At 40.3% G+C, this 20,710-nt stretch overlaps 1 protein-coding gene across 4 annotated transcripts in view; it reads right to left on the minus strand.

Annotated features, from left to right (window-relative positions):
- Nucleotides 1-20,710, minus strand: part of Heatr1 (HEAT repeat containing 1) — a 45,615-nt gene that overhangs the window by 2,392 nt on the left and 22,513 nt on the right. For all 4 annotated transcript variants that reach the window (XM_047521287.1, XM_047521285.1, XM_047521286.1 and 1 more), the window contains 21 exons: nt 19,872-20,114; nt 19,485-19,616; nt 17,496-17,596; nt 17,194-17,337; nt 16,449-16,567; nt 16,243-16,364; nt 14,445-14,573; nt 12,520-12,750; nt 11,475-11,601; nt 9,847-10,001; nt 6,861-6,907; nt 6,150-6,273; nt 5,294-5,434; nt 4,544-4,833; nt 3,743-3,893; nt 2,571-2,729; nt 2,334-2,468; nt 2,088-2,192; nt 1,835-2,003; nt 1,056-1,210; nt 265-423 (listed from right to left, as the gene is read on the minus strand). In XM_047521287.1, the coding sequence (XP_047377243.1) occupies nt 265-423; nt 1,056-1,210; nt 1,835-2,003; nt 2,088-2,192; nt 2,334-2,468; nt 2,571-2,729; nt 3,743-3,893; nt 4,544-4,833; nt 5,294-5,434; nt 6,150-6,273; nt 6,861-6,907; nt 9,847-10,001; nt 11,475-11,601; nt 12,520-12,750; nt 14,445-14,573; nt 16,243-16,364; nt 16,449-16,567; nt 17,194-17,337; nt 17,496-17,596; nt 19,485-19,616; nt 19,872-20,114 (3,138 nt within the window). The remainder of the gene's footprint in view (nt 1-264; nt 424-1,055; nt 1,211-1,834; nt 2,004-2,087; nt 2,193-2,333; nt 2,469-2,570; nt 2,730-3,742; nt 3,894-4,543; nt 4,834-5,293; nt 5,435-6,149; nt 6,274-6,860; nt 6,908-9,846; nt 10,002-11,474; nt 11,602-12,519; nt 12,751-14,444; nt 14,574-16,242; nt 16,365-16,448; nt 16,568-17,193; nt 17,338-17,495; nt 17,597-19,484; nt 19,617-19,871; nt 20,115-20,710) is intronic.

The following is a 20,710-nucleotide window of genomic DNA, read 5'->3' on the forward strand; positions in this document are numbered from 1 at the left end:
ATCTTAGGAGTATAATGACATTTTTAAAAACCATAAGGAATTAGAAATTTACGTTTTGCTATTCAAGAATTATAATTAAAAGTACTTTGGTGCTTATGCCTACCACACCTGGGGAGGATGCCACTCGGCAGGACAGACCCATTACTAGAAGAAGAAGTGCAGTGCCCTTCCCTCCAAGCCCGGGTCCTATCCATGACCTCCATCCATGCTGCTGGCACCATGGGGAATGTGCACCTGCAGAGCTTGTGGCCCACAGCCCCTAACCTTGGGTGAGGAGTCTCTTGTCTTCAGCAGAATCTGGTAGTTCAAGGGTTTCCACAGAGAGTCATCGGCCATGGCCACTGAGAACTGTGCAATGCAGGGAATCACGTGCTTTGTCACCCGTTCCTGGAACTTCTCCTCTCCTCCAAGTCTGTTTTCCAACTGTGAAGAATGGGACATGGACCGTGAGCAACAGGTCTCATTTTCCTTCTGTTATCTTTCTACTGCAAGTTTCTTATCTCCTGGAATTCAGTCTTACAACCCTCGTACCAGCCCTCTCTTCCAGAAGGAGAAACCCTGAATAGCTTTCCTCCAGGGGCAGCCACACCCTCACTCCCCTCCCCTGAAGAAGCCACTAAATAGCTAACATTTTTTTTTGGGTACTGGGGATTGAACCCGGGTTCTGCCACTGAGCTATATTCCCCACAGCCTTTTTTATTTTGAGACAGGGTCTTGGTAAGTTGCCCAAATGTGCAATCCTCCTGCCTCAGTCTCCCAAGTCACTGGGGATTGTAGGCATGCACTACCATGCCTATACACACTACCAAGCACTACACAATTTTTAACTTAAGAAAGTAACTATGGAAAGGTGCTTTTTCTGAACAATTCAAAAGAAAAACTCCACAATGAAAATCCATGAAAAATCAATTTTGAAATGTCATAAAAAAAGACTCCCGCACCCCCTCCACCAAAAAAAACCTTTAAAAAGCCCTGCAAGCTGCTCTTCGGTGAATATAAACCTGCAGAAACTGCCAAGTGGCAGCCTCAGTTAATGGGTCAGTTCTGCTGGTTACCTGGTCCACCAGAGGCATCATCAGGGCTTCTGCTCTCTCTTTACTAATGAAATGCTGGGTGTCAAAAAGGAAGATCTTATACAGACAGCTCAGGATAAACTGCAACAGCAAGCAGCACTTCTCAGGGTCATGTTCAGAGTCAAAAAACGCTTCATCTGTAGACAAATGAAAAAGACAAAAACCAAAGAATTTCACAGTTAACCCCCAAGGTTTAAATATGAATCACTATCAACACAATACTCAGAAGAGTATTTTAAAAATGACCTAGAAATCATAATCAGCGTGTAGGTAGATTAGAATTAAATGGATGGTTTCTCAGAAGTGGAGAAACTGTCTTAAAAATCTTGGAGTAAAAACTGATTCTCATGCTCAGTTTGGCAAGTTACATTACCAACTGTCACCTTCAGTCACTTAGTAGCATCAAAGAATAGACCAATCTTAATTTTAACCCCCCCTCTTTTGGAGGGGGGTTCCTGGGGACTTAACACAGGGTCTGATCCATGCTAGGCAAGTGCTCTACCACTGAACTCTATGCCAAGCCCCAATTTTAGTGATTCACAGTGACTTCCAATGCCCATTTATTTTATTCTTTCTCCTGGGTCAAATAACACTATTCCATCATGCTGAAACAATCACTTCAATGGCTGGCAAAAATGAAGTAAAAACTCACCTTCCTTAGCAAAGAACTCCAGAACCTTCCAAGCTATATCTTACACTAACTGTGCCAAGTGTATGGTATGCAGAAAAAGGCTATAGACTGAAGTGAAGGAGCTACCAACCTGTTTTGGAGATGTTCACCTGGTTCAAGGTGTCAGCAAAAGGTTTCACCAAGTGGCCGGCAAACAGAGTAAAAAGCCCCTTCAGCTTCCCAGCAATGCAGTCTGCCAGGTTGTAAAATGTTAACAGCCTGTCCTTTGGGGCATCTTCTGTTCTGGCCCAATCAAACAGCTAAAACCATAACAGAAGATTAGCTTCTACTCATGCCTTCATGTGCATCTGGGCAGGAAGGGAAGCAGAGGAAGGAAGCCTCACCTTGAAGAACAGGGGTCTGAATGTGACCTCAGAGAGTTTCACGATCATGGCCACCAGACAGTCAATGATACAACTTTCTGTTCTCCCAATTTCCTCGAGATCATCCTGAAAATGGAAGAGTTGATGTATTAGCCAGGGTACTGACTCTTAAATTATTTGGCAAGTATGACTATTTGCACAGTGTGATTTTTTTTGCCACAGAGAGTTGACAACCCTAGGACCATGAGAGAGTACAGACCAGCTCACCTCTGAGTGCTGTGCCCGGAAGTCCAGGGCCTCCAGGAAGAAGGCAGTCAGCTGAGACTGATGGGAGGTGAGCTCTTCCTTCTTCATTACCCCGATGTGCTCTTGCAAGATGCTCATGAACGGGCCCATGTTATTCTGCCACAAACAGCAAAGAGAACTCAGGAACTCTCCAAGTGAAAACAAAGATTTCAGTACCACCTCTTCCTTCTCCAGAGTCTAATACCCAAATGATCTCACCTCCCAGTTCCTTGCAATCTGCTTGAAGGTTTTGCTGATGGCAGGTAATAAGACTCGAGGTGACAGCCTGGTGGCCAGTGTCTTTTTAAGAGATGTGAGACGGACATTAGCCTGTGAGGCAGATCCCATTTCACTAGTGATTTTCTCCAAATGAATCACCTATGGAAATATGAAAAATAGCCACTGAGGCCGTGATGGCTCTGTGTGGACAATCACACTCACTCAGAAGGCTCAGTGATGGCCCAAGTTTGGGAAACTGGGTGTCGCCTCAGCTATGCACAGAATGCTTTTGAGAGCCAGCCCTGCCCGTCTGTAGGTAACCCTGGGCAGATGCCTCCTTCCCAGCTGGGGCAGGGAGGAAGGTGAAGAGCGAAAGCAGAAACACTGAGAACCCAGACTGATAATCTTCTTAGACAGAAATCCAGGACCCTGGGAAGAGCCAGGTTCTTTCTTGTTTAAAAAAAAAAAAAAAAAAAATCAAGAAAGTGCCTCACAACCTAGGCCCCTTTCTATGAGGCAGTCACATTTTGGTTGTTTGTTTTTTTTGGTGGCAGTGCTGGGGACAGAGCCCAGGCATCCACATGTGCTAGGTAAGTGCTCCACAACTGAGATACCCTAAGCTCCAGAAGGCTACTTCCAAGCTCTAACAGTAGAGCATGTGAATTGGTTAACTCACGTACACCATGGTCCTTAAGATTCCTAACCTCGTAAGTGGCAAATGACTGACACGATAGAACAGCAATAATCAGAGGAGTAAGAGGTCAATATTCTTAGGCACTTTTGATCAGAAAAGCCATTTGCCCAGTGTCTTCTCAGGTACCTAATGACCTTAAGGCTTCCACTATGCAAAATGGCTTAGGGTTAAGAAGCCTTCACACCAGAAACCATTAGGACACGCCAGTTTCCACAGGAAGCACAGTGGGCAGCTCGACCTCCCAACTCCGAAGACCTTGCGGAGTGAAAATGAGCAATAAAATACATCCTGCGCAGTCAGAAAAGAGAAAAGCTTCACAGTGAAGCAGAAGGGACAATGAAAGAGAAACACAGGCGCATCTTTTCAGAAGAATTGGGGAAAAGAAAATAACACTGAAAAAGAACCAGTAACAATGATTAAATGGCAATCCTTGTTTTCCCACCTCCCTACAGAGCACTTCACAGTCACCACAGCTCACCTGGGACAGAATGCCTTCCAAGTAGGGGCTGATGAAGTGCGGCAGAGTCTCGACAACCTTGTGCAGGGCGGCCAGGGCACTGAGCAGACAGACCTCGCTGCGAACCAGCTCGCTGGTGCTCTGTGTTGCTGCCAGCAGTGATGGCATCAGGCTAGAAGGAAAGAGCAAGTTCTTTAGAGAACTTCAAACAGAAGCAGACTGGAGGATGAAGCAGGGGACAATATGGAAAAACCCAAATGAACTGTGCCCATTATGTCATTATATATCCAACAAATCACAAAACACACCTACACGTTTTATGTTACTGAAGTGCAAGAAAGCTCCCATTACCAACAGTACAAGAGTAACTGTTAAAAACAGCAGTGTCTTTCCATTATTGAACACACGCTGTGTCAGGACTGTGCAAAGCCTGGCAGCCCTGTCCCGTGGGAGTCTCAGGGGTGGTAGGCACGCCTCTCTTATCAACAGCAGCGCTCCAGCAGCTAGTCACAGTCAGAGGCACAGAAAGGAGCTTCTGACGCCATGGAGGCTGCTCTGGTCTGCTTCTCTGTGAGCTTCACCCTGCTTTCTAGTCACAGCTGGTCAAAGGGGACGAAGAATGGAGGGGACAAGTAACATCACAAAGCAGTGTGTCTGAAGATAAATGGCAATGTTGTATCTTCCACTGTGAAGAAAAGATCAATTCTTTAACAAATCTACTTTTATGTAATTTCCACTCAGTCCAAAAAAAGTCACCAAGGCATTCTTTTTCAATCTGCGTGGGACAGTAGTGGTTCCTGTGCCACGTCTCCAGCAGCATACCTGGGAAGTTGAGGGATGGCCAGCGCTTCCAGGGTGGAGGCCACCTCTGCTATGCAGAGAAGGGAACTTCCCAGGACATTCTTGTCTTCCTTCCTTTCTGGAGCAATCAGTTTCACTGCAGTGTTCAATACTGGCACAAAAGACTCTGGATTTCCTGCACCAAAATTCTTGCATAAAAGCTTTAGCGTGTACAGAGCTGTCTGTCTGTTTATGGCTTGTTCTTCCCCATCCTTTTTTTTATGCTGAACAATGGCCAAAAGGACTGGAACCAGTTTTAGAAAACGGTAAATCTGAAGAAGAAGACACAATTCTCAAATAATTAAAGCTGCAAAATCTGCTAGTCCATCTTACATCTTCACAGTTTTAGACTCTCCCAGTGGAAATCAGATTGAGGGCTCCAGCCTCTTGACTATACTCAAAGCAGCGGTTTCTCTATGTGCCTTCTTTATTGCTAAGCAAATGCATGTGCTCTGACCAACCTCTGATTCATATAAAGCACCCCAGGGAAAAAGGATTAAAATTAGCTAAAGCTAAGGCAGTGTATGGCCCCTATCAAGCAATAATTGCATTAGGCTGAATTCCATACTAAGAGCTCTTGCTACACACCTGGGTCACTACTAGAACATTACACTTTTAAATACACACACAATACAAGGTTAAATGGCATACTGGAGAAACTTCAGGGAGTTAAATGTAGCTCTTCAATAAAATAAAGGAAGCTATACACATCTGCAATATGACTTCACTCACGGTCTTCCTCTTCCAGGATGTATTCTGCTGTAACTTGTTGTTCAAAAGATCCAATGCTTTCCGGCGAACTGATGGCAGTGGATTGCCTACCAGCCCCCTAATCACAGTAATGAATGTTTCTGTGGACAGCAAGGCATTGACCTAACAGGGAAGATTACATTTCACAAAACAAACAAACAACCTGACAAAGATCAACCAACTGAAACTTCTATTTACTGCATCTCTCTGAGCACAGACATTTTCACACACACTTGTGCAATTCTTACACTAACCTTTCTACTAGTACTAGTATTGCTCATTTCATTAACTAAAACAGAACAAAAATCCTAATGCTATGAACAAGTGAATTGCTCTAAGCCATGGAGTCAAATAATTCAGCTAAATTTGAAGAGTGACCTTAATTTTAAAACCAATGATTTATCTAATATACCCGACATACTTTGATTTTATTCTACCTGAATGAAGTGGAACATTATTTGTTACATGACTATTTAAAACATCCTATTGAGGTACATGTTCTTATAATTTGGTAAGGCAGCATTTTTTTCCAGAAGAGTTTATTTCTAGTCATCAAGAGAATCTTTTCAAGAACAATCTGAGCTTCACTATATCAATAAAAGGTCTTACTAAATTCATTCTTAATTTTTAACCTTTATTATTTTATATAATTATTTTTATGTGGTGCACAGGATTGAACCCAGTGCCTCCTCACATGTGCTAGGCAAGAGCTCTACCACTGAGCTACAACCCCAGTCCTAAATTCATTCTTAAAGTAAAACTTCAAGTCAAGTAATTTTTCAATGATATAAAAACCACTAACAAAACTCAGCAATTAAGGAGAGAAATGAGAACCTACCTTATCTAACATGTCATAAGCTTTGCTAAGAAGTGCTCGCCAAAACTTCACAGTTAGTTTATCTGCATTTTTTTCCATGGACTGTGCTACAGTGTTGATATAGCCAAGAATAGTTTCTAGCAACCTACAGGAGACACCCAACAAACAGCAGCTGAAGGCATTTAAAGAACTCACATGTCTCTATCCCTACAGAATGCTTCAATGGAAAAAAACATTTAATAATTTTGTACTGAGGCTGGGGAGATAGCTCAGTTGGTAGAGCACTTGCATCACAAGCATAAGACTCTGGGTTCAATCCCCAGCATCACCAAAAAAAAAATTTAATACTGAATTATTTAAAAAATTATGTGGAAGGAAAAGAAACTAGGGATTATTGCTATAGAGAAATTCCATGAAGAATTAACAGAGGCCTCTGACTAGAAAGGACTCCCTGACTCTGGCTCTGACTTTGGTAACTATATCATGGTTTTGTAACAATACCTAAGATTCCTAGGAAATGAACACTAGGGGACAGACGCATAATGTATGGAACTTAGTTTCAAATGGTTCAAAGACAAAAATGTATGCAAAGAGAAAGATAAAGTAAATGTGACATAAAATGCCCATGGTCAACCTGGCTGCAAAGACTGCATGAGTTCCTGTTCTAGTCTTCCAGTTTTTCTGTAAGTTTGAAATTATTTCCATATAAAAAATGAAAAAAGATAAACATACCTCTGTTCAAGTCCTTTTAAAATTTGAGGACCACCACTTTCAACCACCTGCATTTTAAAGAAAGCTCCATTAGATAACAACATGGATACCTACTTCATATGAAGTAGGTTCAATGAAACTCAGGAGTATACACACAGGCCCCACACTTCAATTTTTCTGACATTACAATTTAATCAGGTTCAGAGCACCCTCACTAGACTGTGGTTAATTCAGATTCTCTTATAATTCTGTCATTATCTAGGAAGTTTGAAAAAAAAAAAAAAAAAGTCAAAACACAGTAAATGAACAATACTCACTTGGCCCACTACCTAATTTAATGGAATGCTGACCTGGTTAACTCACGCAGAATCAGCTAAGTAGTTAAACATGGACAGCTGTGGTCCCCTACATACTGCTCCCTGGTCCACCCTCCCATCCCCTATGCCTCCAGAGAAAACCACCCTGCTGAGTCTGCTACCAAGTTTTTGCAAGAGCACATATTCAACATGCTTTTCTGGTAACTACTGGATTTTTGAGAGCTGTGCTTGGGGACTTCACTTCAATAGTACACAGCACTCCTCTGTGGAAACCACAACTTACTTACCTGTTTGCCTCTGTTGCTAGACATTAGTTTAAGTCTGTTTTTTTCCTTTTACAGGTTGAGTATCTCTTATCTGAAATGCTTGGGACCAGAAATGTTTCAGGTATTTTTTGGATTTTGGGATAATACAGATTTGCATAAACAGAATGAGATATCATAAGGATGGAACCCAAGTCTAAACACAAAACTCACTTATGTTTTATGCACACTTTGTACACATAGCCTGAAGGTAATTCCGTATAATATTTTTAGTGTATCTGTGGCTGTGATTTATGACCCGTCATATGGGTTGGATGTGGAATTTCCTACTTGTGGTGCTGTATCAGTGCTCAAAAAGTTTTGGGTTTTCGAGTATTTCAGATTTCAGATTAGGAATGTTCAACCTGTACAAGTAATTCTAAAGAAAAACATATTTACAAATTTCTTGAGTATCTAGACCAGTTTTGTAAACACCCAAGGTCAGGAAACAATAAGCCTCTGACCCCACAGGACCCTGCCAAAGGCTCTCTAAACTTTGGACCACTCTGCAACCCACTTCTGTGTACCTCATGTCCTTGCCAATCCTTTGATTAATAGCTTTGATAATTTTACCAATATGACGGGCACCACGTTGACATCTCATCTAATCTTCACTTCCCGCGCACTGGGAAGGCTGAGAAGTGTTGTATAGCAAGTGGCTATTTGTGGTTTCTCCTCACTGACTTCATTTTTTGCCAGTTGTTCTAACGGAAATGGATGCTTTTTTATTTATGCAGAACAACCATCTTCTCTTGGTCTGTGGCTTTCTTTTCAATATATGGTAGGTAGCTTTTTGTTGAATCAAAATTTTAAAGAAAAATTCTTCTTTAACCTTGGGTCACAATATTGTTCTCAATTTTATTCTAAAAGTTCCAAGTGTTGCTTTTCACTCTAAAGTTTTTACTCTCCCTAAAATTATCTGTTGCATATGATGTGAGATGAGAGACTTTTCCCACCACAAACAGAAAACAAATTGCACCAGCACTAGTTCTTATTGCCCACCTAACACTTTTCCTACCTAATCTTGATGTGTTTCTGAGCTAACTGTTGGGTCACACTGATCCATCTCTTTCCTCTTGCTCCACTGTCCTTAATCCTGTGCATTTTTGGATCAATTTGTCAAGGTCTTTTAAAACATGTCATTGAGAAAGTGCACTGAACTTCTTGATGAATCTGGGAAGAACTGAAATTGTTAAATAGAGTCTTCTTGCACACCAACATTGTCTCTTTCCATTTCTTTTGAGTTTTCTTTTGTATCTTTTAATATTCTGGACATTCCTCCTTGATATTTTTGCATATATTTGGTTAGGCTTACTCTTACAAGTTTGTTTTTATTATTTTACTCTATTTTTTAATAAGGTAAACTGTAGTATTACATAATTCTTTTTTTTCCTGATCCTTACATGTCATTTCTTTTTTTGAATAAATGGGATGACAAAAGGCACCTTTGTTCCTGACTTTAGCAATGACACCATTAATGTTTTGTCATTAAAAGTATGATACAAGCCATATAAATACCTTTATCAGGCCATAGTAATTGCCATGTAAGAGGATTTTTTCCCTTGGATCATGAATGAATGAATTTTTACATAGAAAAAATCTAGTAGATTGATAATTTTGATGATTACTTTGGTCTGTTAATGTGTTATGGTACTTTAATAAGTGTTCTAATGTTAAATCATTTTTGTATCCCTGTCATATTTCTTTCTTTCCTTTTTCCTCTCATGGTCTAATCTGAGGTTTAACACAGGGACAGCAGAGCGCACCAACCATCCGTGCAGAGCACACCACACCCTGGTAAAGCTCTAACACACTACTAGCAGCACAGAGTCCCTTCTGCACACTTGCATCCCATGTGCCCCATCCTCCTCCCCAAAGATGCCACTGTCTTACCTTCTAAACCATAAACTTGCTTTGCCTGTTTCTGATTTTATATAATGGAAACCAGGGTACACGTTCTTTTGTGCCTGGTCTCTGTCTTCCCATATTGCTTCAGATTCAGAGAGGGCTATGCTGTCCATCTAAGCTCCCAAGTGACCACAGCCATTTACCCACTACACTGGTAGATGCTTAGATCACTACCAGTTTAGCTGCCAAGAACAACGCTGCTGTAAACATTCTCGTAGAAGACTGCTAGTGTACCTGTTCATACCCTATGCTGGGAACCCAGCTCTGGAAAATGAAATTACTTGTTCACAGGGCTTATACAATCACCCCTGGTAGAACACACCAGCTTTTTATGGTGAAGTGTACTCCTTTTTCTATTATCTTTGAAGGGACACCCCACACTTTCACTACACATTTGTTAAGCTATCTTCACTAGTTTAAAATTCAGTTCCTTTAGAAATAGCAGGTGCAATTTATCATAAACCCATTTAAACACTTCACCTTTTTGAGAAAATTATTGGAAGCCAGGAGCTGGGCCATGAAGGACACTGACAGAAATTTAAAATGCCGTAGCTGCTTGCTAGTATGGGTGTCGACATTAAAAACCTGCAGCACTTCTTCTTGTGACTTGTTAGATACTGCCTTGGGAACGGTTTCTGAAAAACAGCAACAGAAAAAGCGGCCTTTCAGTCTGACTTCTAGGCATACTGAGCTTGAGACAGCAGGGCGAGTGGGATGCAATTTCATACAGGAAAAACTGGCATTATGACATGTAGCTTTTCTTCTTCCTAGTCGGTGAGAAATGGAAGTGTACTTTTCAAGACAGTACCCCAAAGTACTAAGAAGAGATGTATGTGTAAGGCAAAAAACAACAGGATAACTGAGAAAAACAGATGGTGAAGACACTCTAGAAGAATCCTTTAGATGCTGGCTATGGATGGAGTTCCTGAAAACTTAGGGTCACTTTCTTGGCAGCCCACATAGGCTGAAGGAGCCTGAGAACTAGCCTTAAGGCTTAGTTTTTTTTGTTTTGTTTTAAATTTATTTTTGGTAGCTGCAGATGGACAGCATGCCTTTATTTTAATAATTAATTTTTATGCAGTGCTGAGAATCGAACCCCGTGCCTCACACGTGCTAGGTGAGCTCTTGGCCACTTAGCTATAGCCCCAGCCCAAGGTTTAGTTTTAAAAGTCTGAAAATGTGTGTCTTAGAACTTCAAACTTAAGATGGAGACTTTCTTATCCAGATGTATTTAGGATAAACAGGCTGGGGGTACAGTGGTCAGGGGGTCAAGTTCAGTAAAGAGCACCTGCCTTGTGCGAGGCCCTGCGTTCCATGTCCAGCACAGAAAAATACCAAACTAAACTTAAAAAAACAAACAAAAAAAAAACCAAAATCCCTCCGACTGTCCCAGAGAATGGCTCACAATGAAGACTTCCTTTTTTTTAATCTTGCCGATCATTTGAAGACTCTTCCTTAACCATGCCATCAAGCTGCAGCTCTCCAGGCTCTTTCCTGGTCTGTTCCTGCCAAACCTGAGCCAAGCACCCAGTGACAAGGTCCACAGCTGGCCACACAGAAAGCAGTCCTGGGAGCCCTTACTCCCTCCTCCTAGTCCACCCCGCGGTTCTGCTACGAAGGTAGGACACTGGGAATGTCCACTACATCAGCCCTGCCTTCAGCCGGCCCTACTGGCCTTATTGCGATCAACTCTCCTCAAGATTGCTCCCTGGTAAATTTTAACATTCAGGTACCACTGCTGTGCTACCTGTTCTTATTCTTTTCTTGCAAATGTCTGCACAGATATTTTAGTGGGAATCTAGTTAGGTCCAGCTAACTTACTGTCATTTGAACATAATTCATTGGGGACACGGGGGACGTTCCACAGGCAACACATGCACAGCAAAGACAGAGAACAAAAGCAACATGTGAGGCAAACAGAACTGCTGACCCTTTCCCCCGGGACTCAAGAAAGTACACGATCACATACTCAAATTAAAAATAGTCAATTAAAAAAAAGCAAAAACCCAAAGCTCTTTTAAAGACACGCCGTGGCTATGAGGCTGACATACACTTGCTTTACTGCTCCCCATCCGAGGAGATGGCAGCAATACTGGACTTACACTTACCCTCTTTTTCCTCTGGCAGCTTCACCAAGTACTGGAGGATGCTCATCAAGCTTTGCACCTGATGCTGGACACTAAACTCACAGCAGACTGAGATCCAAAATTCAGTATCTGCCTCTAAAACAGCATCCTGTATGGAGAGAAAGGACAAAAAATAACAAAACTGTTACCTAACAAATGTGTACTAGTAACTATAAATAAGGGAACATGTTCAAAAAACATCCCTGAGCATGCAAAGTCATCCTATCTTTCCTTATTGTCATCACCAGATGAGTAAGTTGGCAGGTTCCTTCTGTAAAACAGCCATTCATGAGAACTGAAGAGGGAAGGATCCCAGGAGATTGCACTGATTTCCAGAGGAATTTCACACATCACTTCACTGCCATAAGGTCTAGCTCGACTCCCAGATCCACGTCTAAGAAATCATTTATAAACAACCCTGGACCTATGAGTTCTAACCCCGTCCATCCAAACCATCACCAGGCCTGTGTCTTTTGATGTGGATGCTCTTCTCCTTCCTAACAAAATGCTCCTTTCAAGAGAAAGAGTTTCATTACTTCACAGCCTCACTCTGCTGGGCTTAAAACAGAACCGCCCAGCATGGCACAAGACCTGTTTTTCAGAAAAGGGAAACTGCCCTCAGAAGATGCTGTGCTGCTACTGAGGATACTCCAGTGCCAACAGAGCTGAAAGCAATTTTAAGGAATGTCAAGAACATTTTTGAAAAAGGTGCTGGTTGTGTGGTGTATGTCTGTAATCCCAGCTACTCAAGACGCTGAGGAGGGAAGATCACTGCCTCAGCAACTTTAGCAAAGCACCATTTCAAAAATAAGGAATAAAAAGGGCTGAGGATGTCACTCAGTGATAAAATACCCCTGGGCTGAAGCCCCAATACTGTTAAAAGATAAAGAAAGAAAAAGGTTCTGGGCAAACACTGTCAAATAATGCACATTAAGCATTGCTGGCCCCAAGTTTAAACTGGATAGTATCACAAAATCTGCATGAAACACGACCATTTTCCTTCTTATCACCCCGCCGACATTCTGACCTTTTCTCCACAGGCAGCCACCAGCACTGTTTTAGTGACATACTGTTCAAAGAGCAAGACAAGAAGAACCCAGAGGAATTTCTGTGCACCAAGAGTATCAACAAGCTGAACAAGGATGGGCAGGCGCCTGTGCTCTGGAACATGTGGCAGTGCATCCACAAACACACTGATGATCTTTACCACAATTTCTTCAACGTTTCTTGTGACTTCTCTGGAGTCTCCACTATCAGACTGCAGAACAGAAAGCAGGAACATGAGTAGGTGCAAATAACCCTCCTCAGAACAAACTTGCAGTGAAAAAGATCAGATCTTTGGACATGCCCTAGAAAAGTTGTCAAAAGAATTTTTAAAAATTGTTTTTAGTTGTCAATGGACCTTTATTTATTCATATGTAGTGCTGAGAATCAAACCCAGTGCCTCATGCATGCTAGACAAGTGCTCTACCACTAAGCTACAATCCCAGTCCGTCAAAACAATTTTAATAATCAGCATCTATCTATCAATAAGTATCCAATGAGTATCAATCACATCCCAGGCACTATTTGGCCCTGAGGGGAATATTGAGTTTAGGATATAAGGCCTGCCCCAAGAGAGATGTGTGATCTGTATGGAACAAGATGCACACGTGAGAGAGAACAGGAAGCAGCAAATGACAAGTGCTAAATGTGTGGCACAGCCAGCCAGTCTGTATGGGTCCCCTGGGAAAACTGCACAAACCAACGCATTTGTGTGGTGCTGAGAAGAATGGGTATGATCTAAGTAAGCACTACAAAGAAAGGGCAAAAGCTCCCTGCTGCTTTCAGAATAAAGTCCAACCCATTTTACTATGGCACTGGTGATCAAAATAGAGTTGGTGCATGAGAGAAAGAATTAAAGAATAAAGAAACGAATAGCCCAATGCTCTCACTCCGGCCTATCTTCGATTACCTTCTCCATCAAACTGATCTACATCACATTCTTTGAACGCCCTCTGCACATGTCCACACCAGGCCTCTTCCCTGCTCTGCCATTCACTACACAAATCCTATTCTCTTCTACCCATTTGAGTTCTATTTCTTATGAAACTTTCTGTTCATCCTGGCCCATCTGGATTTTTACCTATTCTGAACTCTTTATCATTCACTTTTTTGGCACATGTATTAATGCACATGATTTTCTTTTTAGGAATATGTTCTATATTTACTAAATTATTGAACACATAAAACACCAATCTAATGCCAAAATTAAAAGGAGATGGTATGACTATGTTCATCTCTGAGATGGTCAAGAGTATGAGTACAGACAGTAACAAGCAGAGTAAGCAGAAAACTCCACCATGCAACCACACCCTCTCACCTCAAAGGCCACTTTGTTCTTTGCAATTCATTCCTCCCTAGCAGACGCTGTGCGTCTCTCCCAAGGACCTGGCTCAGAGAGTGCTCCTGGCAAAGGTCTACTGCAATCGCCACTGCAGGTCTAATAGCTCCTTTTCTGCTTTTCTGCAGCAGCTTTGCTGATCACAATAGTGTGCTGTTATGCTGACATGCTCTTCTGAAGCAAACTCCGCCAGCACAGCCTTCAGACGCCCTTCAGCCCAGCAGCACCAGCTGCAGCTCAGCTGATCACATCTTGGAAAGGAAATTATTTCCAAGACTGATTTTGATCATCATCACCATTCTACAACTTAGGAGCCACAATTACTTGAGCACTTCAGAAAGGTAGCTTTTTTTTTTTTTAAATATATTTTTAGATGTTGATAGACCTCTATTTTATTCATTTATTTTTATATGGTGCTGAGGCTCAAACCCAGTGCCTCACACTTGCTAGGCAAATGCTCTACCACTGAGCCACAACCCCAGTCCCCAGAAAGGTTTTTAATACCAATCATATGTAACATTCAAAAAACTATAAGTAATAAAAATGATGGTGGTGTTCAGACAGCTTACCTGAATCAGTGCTGGAATAACCATCTTCACTGTCTTGCTAATAACTTGAAAACTGTACGTGTCATCTAGGCGCATGACATTGGCACCCATAAATGTAAAAATAGACATAATATTGTGTAGAACTTTATCCTGAAAGAAAACACAACTATCAACATTTTCTATTTCAAGCATATCAAAGGCCAATAATTCATTACAACTCACCAATAAAAACAGAAATAACCTGCTTTAAAAATGGGCAAGGGGTTGGGGCCATTATTCAGAGCATATGCTTAGTACGTGCGGAGCTCTGGGTTTAATCCCTTGCACCACCAAAATTAGAATAAAATAAATAAGTAAATAATGGGCAAAATATCTGAAACATTTCTGCAAAGAAAATATGCAAATTATCAAAGCATATGAAAAGCATACTTGCTTATGAAAAGATGCTCAATATCATTAATCATTAGGTAATTACAAAATCAAAATTCCATGATATGCTTTCACACTTATTAGGATGGCTATGATAAAAAAAAAAAAAAAAGATAATATAACAAATTCTGGCAAGGATGTGGAAAAATTGGAATTCTCATACACCATTGGTGGAGGTGAAATGGTGCAGCCACTTTGGAAAACAGTCCAGTAGTTCCTCGAAAAGTTAAATTACCATATGACTCAGAAATTCTACTCCTAGGCATGTACACAAAACCTTATATACAAACATTCATAGCAACCCTTCTGAGATCTACAGACTTTTGTCCAAATAAAAAGTCCCACATAATAGATTTTTCACATGACTTCAACAGATGAAGATTCCTTAAAGCTCACAGAGAACCTCCATTTAAGACCCTCTGATCAAAGCTCTGTATGAAAAGTGTCAAACTCTTCAAAACTCTTTTTTTTTTTTTTTTGTGGTGCTGGGGATTGAATCCAGGGCGTTGTGCATGCTAGGCAAGCACTCTACCAACTGAGCTACATCCCCAGCCCAAAACTCTTTAAACATTGTACTTTATAGAAGGAACATATTTCTTCAAACGAGGTAGGTTATAATCAAATTAACTTTCTTGTCACTGGTTGAAGGCTGCTTAGAGAATTAATAGTCAATGGGCTATTAATTTTCAAGCCACACTAATACTTACTACCTTACAGTGTGACAGGTACGAGCTGAGAGCTAACCACAAGTTAAACACATGGGTCCTCACTGTAATGCTAGGAATGAGGTTACCATTCTAATTTTCATTTTCCAAAGAGGAGAACCAAAGCTTAGCAAGATCAACCAGTTCACAGTACCCAGCCTTAAACAGGCAGGGACAGAGTACCAAGAGTGCTGGGGGACCCCAAAGTCTAATGGCTTCATTTATTTACTTATTTTACAGTACTGGGGACTGAACCCAGGGCTTCGCACATGCTAACATTGTGCTCTACCACTGAGCCACATCCCCAGCACTTTTTTATTTTTTATTTTTATTTACTTACTTATTTTTTAATTTATTTTCCCAGCTCTTTTATAAATTTTTATTTTGAGACAGGATCTTTGCTAAGTTGCCTGGGCTGGCCTCCAACTTGATATTCCTACCTGAGTCTCCAGAGCCCCTGATATTACAGGCAAGTACCACTGTACCCAGCTATTTTTTGTTTGTTTGTTTTTGTTTGTTACAGTGCTAGGGATCAAACCCAGGACCTCCCGCATGCTTGGCAAGTGCTTTATTACTGATTTGTACCCCCAGTCTCAGCCCAATGAATTTAAATCAGTAAGTACCAATGCATTTCCATGGGAGAAAAATATCTCAAGCACCTGCAGTCTTAAATCATTAACACTCACCGGAAATATTCCAGCAACAGTACCCAAAAGTAAAAGGGCGTGGTGATGAGTTTGAGGCATCTCTGAAAGGCGGATGCACTGAACTATCAATTCCACATTGAACTTCTCCTCATCTACAACATCTACAGTGGTGATAAATTTTAAAAATAAGTAGCAGAAACATATGCACTCAAAGTAGGTAAGTTTTTTACCCAACCAGCACGTACCTTTAGGTATCCTGCCACCATCTGGGGAGAGTTTCTGGCAGATGTTGAGCAGACAACTAAGAATTAATTGCTTGGTATATTCCATGTTCCCCTGCTCTGGTGGCAAAGGCTCTAAACACCTTTAGGATAACCAGAGGAGAAATGACAGGAAATGTGAAAGTTGCTTACTTCATTGCCAAGTTAATGACTACTGCCTAGAACTCATGTTTAGAAAATAATAACTAAAATGCTATAATTAAATCTATAAATAAGATGTAAATTTGTAACTTTAATTTTTTCTTATATTGACAGGTACATATGTCAAATTCTCTTTCCGTCATTGTATTTTCCACTATCCCATCTGGAATCTTTGAGTTAAGAATTACTTTATTCTTCACCTGACAGCACATTCCACAATTCAGGGACATACTCCACACCTATCTATCTAATAATTTATGCCTAAAAAATAAAGCAGGTGTTTCAATGTATCTTTAAATACAAGTAACAACAGTTTGGGTACAGTATCAAAAGTCAAGAAAAAAGCAGCAGTAAGGTGAGAGGTCGTCTACTGACGCAGGTGAAGTCCATCCATGGGAATTCATGGCAACGAGCACCTAGACCACAACCTTCAACTACAATACTGAACTTGCTCTACTGGATAGACTAAGGAAGAAGAGAATATGCTCAAAAGAGAATGTTAAGTAGAATGAGATGGAGTTATTAGAATTCTGTTCTCTCTCAGATCACCAAAGCTAAATGTCACTACCTAGACAGCAAGTTAAAAAGAGTTGGTATCAATATCTGAGGGCTTTTCAGTTTCTTCTTGTGCTGCAATAATTCCAGAATGAGGGTTACTCTTTGCCAGTAAGAACCTCCAACTTCCTGAATGGATTCTGTATCTTGTGATTTCCTGGGAAACAGAAAAGACAAAAAGTTGGAAATGCAAACACCATCACTGCTAAGCAAAAACTCTGTACCCAGTTATAGGAAACATGGGTATCACAATGGTGTCATAACATGCAGAGCCCAGGAACAAGAGCATATTCTCAGTACATTCACAGCTCTTACTTCTGCATTTTTTGTCTTCTTGTTTGCTGAATTGTGCCCAAGGATTTAGTTTTATCTGGTGGTTCCAGTTCTATTCTGACTTGTTCAGCATTAATGGAAATCTGAAAGATGGAAGGAAGAATGTTTGATGATATTAATTCACCAGGATAAAATTAAAGCAATAAGCAATAATTAAAAGAAATATGATCAAAGCATTTGTGTCCACTTTTATGTCTTTATACCAGTTTAGAGCCCAGACCAATCCCCAAAGGCAAACACCATTCACAATTTCTTATATTTTCTTTTGAAAAATTTCCATATATCAGTAGTTGTTTAAAGGTACATATTGCTCTGGTATCTTAAAAATCTACTCATATCAGTATATACTTATTTCACCATAGGGTATGTATTTATTGTCACAAATATAACAAAGTGTTTCACATAATATATTCTGTAATCAGAACAATGTTTACAGTGAGAAAAGCAGCTGTCTTACACTTCAGGTCAAGCTTACCTTAGCTGACATGGCATGTTTCCAATACTTCATACACTCTCTATTGAGATGGAATTTAAGGGGATTTGGGTTAACATTTTCCTTTCAATAACCCTTCAAATATTTTAAGATGCTCCTTTTTGCAATAAATCTTAATTCAACCAGCACTTAATTAGCACTACAGAGTATTCAAAGCCTGTTGAACAGGTGTTATTTGTGATTTTAATTTCCCCTCACATTTTTTTACAGTAAGACTAAAACCAGTCATTTTCCCATAAGAACAGTTTAGTCAACTAAGTGGGGAAGGATGACTTTCTGCCCTACTCTTCTGTCATCTAATGCTACTTTGTTGCAGACCACAAGAAAAATCAGAAGGAAAAGAGGGAGGAGGTGTAAATAAAAACCAACCAACCTAGCACCAGCCAACATGAGTTCCAGTTCAATGCTCATTTTAACTGCACTCTCTTGCTACTGTGCACTTGCCTCTGGAGGGTTTATTCTGGGTCTCAAGTTATAGTTCTGCATTTGTCCTGATTATAACATGGTACCACTTCTCTAGTCCAGTGTCACTCAATTTCATATTCACCCTTTAGAACAGAAAGCTAGTCACCTGATACAAATCATCCATACCCACTGTTTCCATGTGCAAAGACTGAGATACCCTAACCAACTGGAAAGAAATAACTAAGACACACATGTACACTTAGTCATAACCCCAGATTTTGCAAATATGGGTGGGATCCCAAAATCTCTCCTCTAGAAAACATTGTCATGATATCTACATATCATCACACTTGGATTTTGATTAAAAAGACAATTGCAAAACGTATTTTTGTTACTACCATAAAAATATGATTTAAAAACTGTACTTAGATAATATTAAGAAATTAATATTAATTTTTTCAGGTGTAATAATGGCATTATAGTCATAAGAAAATGTCCGTTTTTTAAAAGATGCATAGTAAATGATGTTTTGAGGTTTACTGTAAAATGCTTCAGCAAAGACAAAGAAAAAAAATTAAGTGAATCTTAAATTTTAAGAACTGCTAAATATGGATACTGTGCCTTCACCATACTAATTCTCTAGTTCTGCAAATTCAAAATACAGAATAACCAGGTGGTGGTATTCTGCTGTTAGCTAGGCTTCCATATACTTTTAAACCAATAAATGAATTCTCAATTCCTTCATACATGGCATATAACTATTTAAATAGAATAACATTACCCAGTTCAACATGGGAGCCACTCTTTCCCATTCCTTGAAAACAGACATGGCACACCTGTTAATGCCAACACACAGACACATCCTATCTTGTTAAAACTATAAATATTTCAACAATAAAAATAACAGCAAGGACTTATAATTTTTATTTTTTAACTCCCTATGACCTACTTTTCCATCATTTTTGCTAATGATGACATCTGACCTCTCAGGAACACAGTGAAATGCAGGATAGTTAAATGGGCTGTCATGTGGAGAAGACTAATCAACAAATTATAGAAAGTTTGCAACTTACCCCTTTAAAAACACTGCCAACAGTCTGAGCACAATGTGAGTTTTTACAGTTCACCAACAGATCGAACAGCACACACAGAAGCTTCTGCTGAACTTTTTCATCTGATATGGCTGCAAAAAATGGCTTTGTGATCTAGCAGGGATAGAAAAAAAACAACTAAATTCAGTGAACAAGTTTAAACGCCAAAGATGGTATCTGCATCTTTTTTCTCTCATGATATAAATTATTTCCCATCTTATTTTCTCATTTAAAATGCAATTCTTTTTAACAACCTATGTGCAACAATGGTACGGTAGATGGACTCTATCACGAGTCTTTAAAATGCATCTAATCTATCAGTAACTTATGTTACACAACAAGCTTTAGATTCCAAAGGAAGGCACTGACCTTTTCAAGGGCAGTGATCTGAATAGTTGGCATTCCTGGGTCAAGCTCCTTTGTTGTGTGCACAGCCTTTAAGAACATATCTAGACTCTTTAGGTCTTTATGTAAAAGGGAGGCTGAGTGTTCATTGTATTTTTCCAGAATGAGATTCAAAACAATGGTCTCATCTTTCAGCACAGCAGTGGGCTCCTTCTCAATCTTCTCCAGTAGCTGTTCCACCATTGGCAAGAGCTGAGAAAGCACCATCTAAAGATTGGAACACTTGTTAGTAAACAGCGATACTGATGTTTCCCCCATTCTACGAAGACGTCCAAAGACACCCTGTAGGAAGGTTGGGGGCTTAGCCAGGATAAAAACCCAATCATGACACTTGGGGGAGGCTATTAATCCACACTAAGATCAGGTCCTCTCTGTTGGTTCACCTGTAATGTTCAAAGCAATTCATTCTTCAGAGGGAAGCTGAGGGTCAATCTGTAAGTTCCTTAAGACTTCTTGGAAACAGGACAAACTAAAATCTGACTAAAACAATATTTTACAATTTGCTAAAACCCTACACTTCCCTCAAACACTGAATTTGGTATGGTAAGCATTTATTCAAATTATATACATAAAGGCTTTAATAATTAGGCCAGCAAACCATAGCTCATGGGACAAACTCAACAGATGACCTGTATTTCTAAGTTTTGCTTTCTGACAGCCATGCACACCCATTTAACATACCTTCTATGGCTGCTCTGCTGACAAAATGGCAGTAATGAGTAGCTACAACAGAGACTATGGTCTATGGAGCCCAAAATAGAGTTGTCCCTCAATATCTCTGGGGGTTGGGTTCCATGACCCCC

Source organism: Sciurus carolinensis, chromosome 12 (genome assembly GCF_902686445.1).
Source record: "Sciurus carolinensis chromosome 12, mSciCar1.2, whole genome shotgun sequence".
Taxonomy (NCBI): domain Eukaryota; kingdom Metazoa; phylum Chordata; class Mammalia; order Rodentia; family Sciuridae; genus Sciurus; species Sciurus carolinensis.